Source organism: Pyxicephalus adspersus, chromosome 2 (assembly GCF_032062135.1).
Source record: "Pyxicephalus adspersus chromosome 2, UCB_Pads_2.0, whole genome shotgun sequence".
Classification (NCBI taxonomy): Eukaryota; Metazoa; Chordata; class Amphibia; order Anura; family Pyxicephalidae; genus Pyxicephalus; species Pyxicephalus adspersus.
In genome coordinates this window covers 52,256,592-52,266,789 of record NC_092859.1, presented here as the reverse complement: position 1 = coordinate 52,266,789, position 10,198 = coordinate 52,256,592, and the positions used below count along the sequence as shown (strand labels likewise).

The 10,198-nt window shown below is 38.4% G+C and overlaps 1 protein-coding gene across 3 annotated transcripts in view; it reads right to left on the bottom strand.

Annotated features, from left to right (window-relative positions):
- Nucleotides 1-10,198, bottom strand: part of LOC140323580 (A disintegrin and metalloproteinase with thrombospondin motifs 2-like) — a 355,904-nt gene that overhangs the window by 114,549 nt on the left and 231,157 nt on the right. For all 3 annotated transcript variants that reach the window (XM_072400782.1, XM_072400783.1, XM_072400780.1), the window contains 2 exons: nucleotides 5,514-5,594; nucleotides 2,881-3,050 (listed from right to left, as the gene is read on the bottom strand). In XM_072400782.1, the coding sequence (XP_072256883.1) occupies nucleotides 2,881-3,050; nucleotides 5,514-5,594 (251 nt within the window). The remainder of the gene's footprint in view (nucleotides 1-2,880; nucleotides 3,051-5,513; nucleotides 5,595-10,198) is intronic.

Genomic DNA, 10,198 nt, shown 5'->3' with positions numbered 1-10,198 from the left:
CCGACGCTGGATTAGCACAGCGGGACCAGGTAAGTGGGGATTTTAGTGTAGGCGAAAAAATACGGGGTTATCCAAAAGAGCAAAAATATTTAGTGCGAGAAATTACGGGCTTAGCGGTTAGGGGGTTAAAAAAGACAAAACCTTTGTGGAAAAAGAAGCTTTAAATTTTCTGTCAGCCAGGGGGTCATCCTCTGTTTTTTTCCGTTTTATCCCATACCTACCCCTGTAATCCTGTGCCCCACCCCTTCACCCAGGTAACCCTCTTTTACAAGGAAGGGCAGCACAACTGTTCTCCCTATTACTACCAAAGGCCTCAGCTCACCAACTAGGAGCTCAGTGATTCTAAATGCACTCAACCAAATACAGTGTCAAATCGCATTCTTTCAGGATTTCCACCTTGATAAAATACCATCACTTAAAAACAGCTGATTTCAGCTGGCTTACCATGGCTATTCCCCTGATTCTAAGTCACAGGGAGTCAGTATTTTGATTGCCAAGTCCCTTTCTTGGTGGCTTGTAGTTCTACAGGCTGACCCAGATGGGAGATGCCTTCTAGTAAAGGGAAGCATTCAGTCACAAATGTTTACATTGGTCAACCTTTACCTTCTCAATACCAATCAAATCCCTTATTTGGAAGAATTCCTAGACATCAAAGATGAATTTGCTGAGGGCACTATGATGATAGGTGGAGACTAATTTTGTACTAGACCCGACCTATGGCGTGTCAGAAGGGGCCTCCCACCTCCCATACTCCACTATAGGAAGGGTGATAAATCACTTACACCCCCACCAACTAACTGGCATATGGAGAATACAACACCCCACAGACTGAGATTACACATACTTATGATAAAAATGGCAAATTTCCGCAATGAAAACTGAATGTTTTTATCTTTCCTGTTTTTGCTTCCAATTTACAACTTACATTAAATTAAATCATATTATGGTCACTGCTACCCAGATATGCACACTTGTTATAACACTTTGTTTTCATGCCATGGTATAAGTAAATGTTACCCATGATACTGACAAACTTTCTATGACATTTTTAACAGCAGTATGCCTACTGGCCTTTAAAATTGAAAACAAAAATGCTAGCCTTCTTTTGACTTAAATGTAGTTTACAGAATCCATCAATATTTGCAAACTCATTGAGGGAAACAATTTGAAACTTCTAGAAGTTTTTGAAATAACAAAAAACCTAAGCTGTAAAGGTTCAGTTAAGTTGCGCTATGGCAGGATATCCTACCTCTCTCAGGTTGCAAAACTAAACCAAGGTTTTTTATATTTGTAGGAGTCAATGCATTTGTAGAATCTCAAAATGTGGGTTTAAGGTGAAACGGAAAATCTGAATTTATTTTATTTTTATACACAGCTTATAAGAGCAAATTGTATCAGGGTTTTTTTTTTGCCTTCCACTGGATCAACTATGTCTATTGGGTTTTATGTCTGGGATATGTTTTTTTTCCTAGTGGTTGAACTTGGTGGACTTAATATGTAAGACAGAAAACCGAGAGGATAATAAAATGACCAATCAAAGCACATAATAAAAAATATTACAGTAACCCAAAGTGACTGTCCAGGAACAAGTATAATTCCAAATGGAAACTGACAATGTCCTTTCCACATTCTACTCCTTTTGAGAGCACTTACAAGTCTTTGGATGGTTTCAGAGGAAGAATTTTATTGATTTGCGGGGCGTTGCTTGATTAAGAGCATAAATTGTTTTACATGAAGCAATGGAAAACTGATTTGGGCACCTAATGGGAAGTACAAGATGGGTAGGAGATAGAGTCCTTTACCAAAGATGTCTCCTTCTGATCCACAGATTTCAGCTTCTGGATCAGAATATTAACCTAATTTATTCAGTTACTCAATCCAACTTGCCTAGGACAATACACTACAATAATACAATTTACTATTTCCCAAATGTAATCCTACTCCAAATGGGTTGCATGCTTGATGTCATATATCCTTTTAGCAGCACGCATTAACATTACTTATTTTTAGAAGGCTTCTACCATTTCCCTCGACTTTACTACATATAATTGGATCGTGTCCAGCAATAACAGACCGTGCATTCTTCAAAATAAAATCTCCACATTTTACAACACCTGGGATCTGTGGTTTATTTAGACAACTAGTTGCTAAGGAAAATGTTATTTTTTTCCTCTACTCTTTCCCTGGATTCACATAGAGATTCCCCAAAGCCTATCTGCATATCATACTATACCCTCAAATTGGTATCTTCCCACCGCCCCACCCCATACATACCCCCTCTCTCATAAGACCACAAGTTAGGATGATGCTGTTTTTTCATTCTCTCTTTCTCTTAAATATTGTAAAAATTGAACCACTGATTACAATTGTGTCCCATTTGTTATATTCCCCCATTGTTACATTTGTGTATACTTTTACACTGTACACTGTAAAACATAATTATTTGAAATATAAAGAAACAAAACCTAGAGGTGAAGAGGGTTAGAAGAAAATTTTATTTTTCTGTGATGTTCATGTATGCTAGGAAAATTTCCTGTCACTTGCTTTTTTTGATGAAATAAGGGCTGGGGATATACCTTAGTATACCATGTGCAATTACTTGCAAGTACTTATCCACCAAGAACCACACACACTGAAGACTTCAGTTCAAAGTGACACTGTATACACAACACATCAGAGGAGCCAGGAGAGTGCATTTATTTCTTAACATGTAACGTTGTAAGCCTGTGCTAATGTGTTTTCTGTAACTTTTACCAAGTCATTTTGTGTCATTTCAATTTTTGCATACATTTTGTAAGAACTTCTGTTTCAATGATCACTCTTCAGATAACTGATTTAGAATTCATCACATAACACTGTATATACTACATTTCAACTTACAAGAACAACAATTGGATATCGCAGAGGCCCAATAGTCTGAAGTGTTTCTCGGTTATCATCATTGCGATAATCCCATTCAATGCCCATTTTCACAAATACTTTTGAGCTCTGGGGACTTGAATTTTTTTCATCGTTCAAGAGGAACTTTCCAGTTGCTTGATTTTGAATAGCTAGAAAAATACAAATGCAAATACAAATATATGACCACAGATTTTAGTATAGCGGATATTCAACATTAACATTAACTATTTTTGTTGTGGCTCTAAATTGTTTTACAAGTTTCGATTTTTCCCACCTTAAAATATAGACAAGTTACATAAAGTATATACAGTATATATATATATATATATATATATATATATATATTTGGATAACCTGTATTTCTGTATTTTTTAAAGGGAACTTGATGGCAATATTCAATTGAAACTAAACCATTTTAACCCTTTTAACTCCCAGGGAAAAATGTTTAATGATTAGCTTAGTTAAAATCTATTACTTTGTCTTAAATCAAAATTTTTATAACAGAGCATTTTGTTTAAGGTAAAATGTACAGTATTTTTTCAATACTTCAATAATACTAACAAAATATGCATACTTATACTGTGACAGCCCATAAAGATAAATATTTTAGGCTCAAAATTCATGGTGCTCAATTTTCCTCAGTTTTAGGTAAAGTGCTGTTTAGCTGAAGAGGCTTCAAAATATCTGAAGCTAACTCGAAGTAATGTGAGCAGTGTAAATACTGTATAAAGTAACAGAAACATTGCATAGGCTTACAACCCAATACCTGCATTAGCTAAGATTTTAACTAATGTGAATATTAGACTTGTAAGACAATTATCAAGGAAAATTACAGTAAGCACTACCATCGGCTTGTGGTCCTCCCCTAACAACTATTTGACCATGACATTGGGTTTACAAGCAAAAATTTACTTTAGTTTCCAGTTTGGGATATAGGCCCAGGCAGCATTCCTGTGAGCTGGTCACTGTGTACATTAAACAAGTTAACATTGGTTAGCTGGCATAGGTTTGCATTGTAAACATCCAAACATCACTCAACACAGCAAGTGTGTACTTGCAAAATTCTGTCTTTTATTACATTGTACTATGTTTTAGCATTTTCACTTACCGTATTTTTCGGACCATAAGACGCACTTTTTTTCCTCCTAAAGTGGGGGAAAAATCAGGGTGCGTCTTATGGTCCGAATGCAGAGGTACAGGGGCATATTTTTTTACTTACCTGTGTCCCCGCCGGTCCCCGGCTGCGCCGATCTCTGCCTGTTCAGTGATCCAGCGTGCGGCACTTGTGCCCGCCCACGAAGGCGCCGCCGATTGATTTGATGAATGCCAATCGGCGCCGCCTTCGTGGGCGGGCACAAGTGCCGCACGCTGGATCTCAGGGGAACACAGGAGGAAAACAGACAGAGGCTGACAGCAGCCAGTGTCTGTGTTCCTCCATTGTGTTCCCCTGTGTTCCAGCGTGCGGCACTTGTGCCCGCCCACGAAGGCGGCGCCGATTGATTTGATGAATGCCGATCGGCGCCGCCTTCATGGGCGGGCACAAGTGCCAAACGCTGGATCTCAGGGGAAATCAAATCAATTTTTTTTTTTCTTGTTTTCCCTTGTGGGAAAACCTGGTGCGTCTTATAGTCCGGAGCGTCTAATGGTCCGAAAAATACGGTATTTGATTTATTACCAACAAAAGGGGACTGATGTTCTATACCTGATGGTAGAAGAAGGTCTTCTACACAGACTGTTTCCCCAGAATTTAAAGACTGTTTAAATGTCCTTGTCTGAAATCTCCATTCACTCCAATGAGTCAGTTCAAACAGCACAGTTTTGGTTGTTAAAGAGAACACACCTAAGTGTTTATAAACACTTTCATTAATCAATAACTTTCAGATTTAGCTTTTAAATGCCTGCTTTAAACACCTAGAAATGCTTACATATGCTCATACACACATTTTGGGCTTTTATAAGAATTTTATACTTGCTTTAAACACCTTAAAGCCTTTAAATACTCATAATTGCACTCAAGGTGGTATGGATGTTAATAAGCATTTAAAAGTCCATGTAGACTTAGCTTTATAGAGACATCAGGGATCTCTCCTATAAATAACTCAAGTAGATCAAGGATTTAAGGACAGAACCCCCAGTCTACTTATATACTTGGAAGATATACTAGGATTTTGACAGCTCTGAGTCTTAGTTCTGAGTCTCAGAAGGTTAACATTGGAAACAGATGGGAACCTTTGACCATCCTGGATGCTTCCACATTGCCAGAGTCCAACTATACTGTATAGACACTGAAATCACTTCTACAGTAAAAAAGATAAAATCATTTAAAAAAACTGAAGAAAAACAAACATAAATGTACTTGCTTTGACACAGATACGACATTAAATTGCCATGGTTAGCCATATTTATCTATAGTTTGGTGACTTATGGTTACATATTACTTCTTTTAGGCACTCTACAGTACTTTGCAGCCTCTCCTGAATCCCATAGTAATCACTTGATAGTGAGGCTATAATACCTTGAAAAAGGTTTATTTCTCTCCAGCTCCCAACATCAAACATGTAAACCTTATGTAGAAGTATTCTCTGGTATTTTTAAATCCCCTTGCTGCTTACCAAAGTTGTGAGCGAATGCATCGGTTTCTTGTATAAGCAGGTGGCGGGCAGAAGCTGGAATTTCAAGTACCCGATTGTAGCCTTTTAGAAACAAAAAAAGAAAATCGTTAACATGCAATATGTCACTGTAATACACAGTAAAAAGAAATTGCAAAATAAAGTAAAGTACTGTAATGTAGCATACCAAAATAAATGATACAATGTTGATCATTTTCTCCAGTTTTTGTAGAAATGTCAAAAAGTACCTTTGTCAAACTCCAAGGTTACATGTAGATTGGCCCTTCAAGAGCTTTGATGTCCAAAGGCGGATATAGTGTTTATACAGGTGATGCATCTGGCTCAAGAAGGCCATTAATTTTGCTAAACAATATTACCCCACTATGTATTCAGCACCAGGCAAAAAACGAAAGTCAACAGGGTAGGCCATACTTGTCCATGCACATACGTCATTCTCTCCTATCAAATCTATACCTCTATAAACCTTGAGGGCAGGCACATCCTTACACAATGCACACTTTGGCTGTGGTAGTGCTATGTAACCTTTATCCCCCTAATGCTTCACAAATTAATTTTTTAAAAAAGAAAGTAATAGTCCTTTGTGGCCTCCGTTTTTTTTGCTGGTTACTTTAATTTGCCCCACACTCTGGAACTGGATCCGCTGTCACTGGATGAACATGACTGGGATTTTTTCTTCCATTAAAGAAAGGGCTTCTTCTGCATATTCCCAAGATTAGGGCATGCACAGAATTAAAAATCCCTCCACCATTTCCATAAATCTTTCCCCTAGCACAGCAGACCCCCTTCCTTCCCTTCTAGGTGAAAACCATCTCCATAAAGGTTTTACTCCAATGAAAAGTCAGCCCAGTGCTCTAAGAGCCCAAACCCTTCCTTTTCACACTAGGACTTACTTGTCTAAGCTCCTGCTGCATTTCTTGTGGTGCACATAGCACAGGAAATATTCTAGAGAATATAACCCTGGAGGTCCTTCCATTCATCTTAAAGTCTAGTTCTTGTAAACTGATTTTTAAGGATCCTCCATCTTCCATGTATCCTGTCATTGGTTCCCAAAAGCACCAAGACAGCTGGGTCATACCCTGCCCATGCAAAACCCTATCACCAGAGAGCAAACCCTTAGGTTGAAACAATCTGGGCAACAAACTATTCTATCAGTCCTCCTGATAATAGAATCCCCTATTACAACCAACTGTCTAAGCCTTCCTGCATTGTCTTCCCCACCCCTACTAGACGGGCTGCTCTCCCGGCTGTTAGGGGTAGCAGTAACATTTAGGGCTGCCACCTCTGAGTTTGCCACCCTCAGATCTTCACATACCTTTGCAAATCTGTTAGGGTGCTCACACACAGGGTTGGCTTTCCTTTTCTGGGACCCACTATCACTCCCACTAATTACAGTAACCTTTAATATTAAACCTTATTTACCTCTCCACCCTCCATATCTATCCCATGCACTACCTGCTCAGTGAGCAGGAGACCCCTCTCAAGGTGGTCTGTTGATTTCAGTGTTGCAATGCACTCCACAAGATCTCTAATGTGTGATTCCAAAAGCGTAACATGCTCACATCTGTCATAGTGGTATTCATCTTGAAACTGTTGCTCCATTTGTGCATACATATGGCAGACTGTGCACTCAGATCCTTCTACCTTGTTACCAGGCAATTGCCAAGTTACAAAATGTATTACTTTCAGGAAATTGTAAAAGGTTTGTAGATCCCTTAAAAGGTTAAAAACCTAAAGTTTTCAGCTCCTGTGTTTTCTTAACGCCACTTAGTTCAGAGCCACTTTGTTCACCAGCCAAAGTTAGCAACCTCAAAGGTGAGTTTACCTAGAACTCATATCACCTCTGAACCCTTAACTACTCCCTTTGTATAGTGGTCTAAAGGGAAGAAAAAAAGCTTTTTAGGAAAAAAACTGGCAGAAAAGTATTTAGAGGCTAACAGAGGCAGAGATGATAAGACACAAGATTCACAGTCACCCAACAGTCAAATATCTAAAAAACGCAAAACTCCTAAAAACACAATCTCAAAAACACTCTTTTTAGTTTCACTTATTTCAGAATCACTTTTTTCACCAGTCTAAAGTGAGCAAGCTTCTGAGATTATTCATAAAAACTAACTAATAGATGTATTTTAATAATAATTTTAACTCCAAATGTATTGTAATACCTTAATGGTGTTCCAATGTCTCTGTTTATAAAACAGGAAATCAGACATTTCCCTGTGGGAATCTTCCAGGTCCATGTGTTTTAATGGCTCTGTATTACAAACAGAGCCTATGTGTCTCAGGTTTCCTTTTATTAAAGAGTTAGCAAAAATTTGAAAACCCAAGTTAATAGGAGTAATTTAGCAGTCTTATTGAAGATAGAAAAATCTGCAGGTTCTGCAATTTTTGAGTGATTTACTGTAAACCATGTATTTAAATGGTATTTGAACCCAAAAAAATGACACAGTAAGGGAAAAGGGTCCCTTCCCAATTTACTATTCTATTCAGTAGGTAGAAGAAATAAAATAGTAGATATTTATTGGCTGTTAAAAGAGAGAGGGAAATTTGGGAAGGCAAGTTGGAAGAAGTTGGTTCTGAGGGCTTGGTAAAATAAAAATAGGCACAAACATAATCAGATGTGGTAAGAAATTCCAGAGAGAGAACTCTTGAAGCCCAGTGTGGGCTCAATATTAGGTTATTGAAAGAGGCCAGTTAGGAAGGTTCTTATGTATCAGGGTAAAATGTAGGTAGGATAAGAACTGTATTGTGATTTAAAGGTACTGCACTGTAGCTTTAATCTGGTTATGAGGTACAGAGGAGCAGCAGATGAACAGTAGTGGGAAGAATGGAGTCAAGCGTTACCATTCATAATAAATTGTAGAGGTGAGAGTTTAGTTGGCAGAGTACCAGATAAGTATACTTAGAGTAATGTCAGAAGACAGATTGAAGAGGGTAGTATTTATGGTATTCTTTATTTTGTTATTCCTTATTGCATTTGCTTTCTTTTTCAATGATATTTGTTGATCATGCCAGAAATCCAGTATCCTTATACATTTGTGTTTACTAAACAGAGATCTTAACTGCTTTGGCCTTGCAGTTGTTTTTGGAAGAACTGTACCGCATGCAATTGTTCTACTTGCATAGCAGTTTGCCTTGCACCTAGGAGAGGACAATTGCATTGTTTTCCACCACATGGGTCTTATAGTATACACTTATGCACAGTCCTTTTACACACAATATACTCACTTCTTACATTTTAGTACCACATTTGAGAGTTTTTACAGATACACATAAAATTAAAAGATCATCTTTACAATACAAATATATAGAATCAGAGGGCTAAAACTTAAAATTTTCTTTTTCTAAGTTCCTTTTTTTTAATTTTTTTAGGCATAGACAAAGTATGAGTAAGAAAGTACTTAGCAATCAGCAAAGTTGTATAAAGTTGTATAAAGCATGAGCTCCATTACTCCAACCAGGTAATCTTAGAGTTTTTGCATGTGGGTGGATGGAGCTATCAGTATATTAACATTAGAGTTAGGGAACCAGTGCAACATAGTGTGGGTCCACACCCGGTGAGTAAAATCCAGTGGATCATACGTCACTTCACGCCTTACAAAAATAAAATAATAATTCCAAAGCTGTTGTTGGAATGTAGAAAAGATTAGAGAACAACCCTTATCAGTTGTTCATCCTTAATTTATCCCTGCGGGATTTGGTGTGAGTGCAAAGTGTTTTAGGCACTTGATTAGCCTTCTTGGATAATTCGGTGGATGCCACAGAATTTGGCGATTCCGGGGCTTTGTGCCATTCATCAGAGACTGTGGTCGATTCCTCAGGTGTCCCATCCCGTGTTGGTTCAGGAGATGAGAGCCATTCTTGTAGAAAAGCCTCTCCCTATGATTGGTAAATACATGGATGGCTCCTTGGAAATTACCAATATATAGAGTAGCCGGGTATGCCAGGCAGAACCATACCTGTCTGCGATGAAGGGTTGAGCATACCATTTGAAATAATTTTCTCTTCCAAGAAACTTCCGCTGAGTAATCTGCGAAAATCAAAATTTTTTTTGCCCTCTATTGGCAGGTTGCGTCTGTTTCGATATGCTTGCGAGACACCTAATCTGTCTGTATAATCTCGATATCGAACACTTATAGGCCGGAGGTTGTTATTATTCTTACGTTGCGGTCCTAAATTATAGGCCCTGTCCACCGGGCACGGCTTGGAAATTTCCAATTGGGATGGCATAGTTACGGTACAGTGCAGTGTGAATGTAGCTCACACACCAGAATGAAGCTTGGCCTATGCACATCATTATCAGTGTCTGTCAAAGAAAAAAGAGAGGAGAAGATGGAGCAGTAAGCGAAAACATTCAACATATAGCAGCCCTAAAATAAGGTCAGCCAAGCTTGTTGGTTACTGTTGTACTCCTGCTTTGAGGTTGCTTTAAGTTTTAAACTAAGATCCACTAACACTGGAGAAGATGCAATCTCTTGTTCATGGACTCATATGTTCCACCAAAGCCCAAATGTATTACTTCTCTTCTTATTCTGGCTCTGGCTTCCAGAAATTCGCCAGTCCCATGAGTACAACCCTGGTGCCTGTGGAGCTGAGCACAAAATGTCTTCACTGGGCCCACAAACTCAAACTCTACAGACATATTGGGGTTCATGAGACTTTCCTGCTTT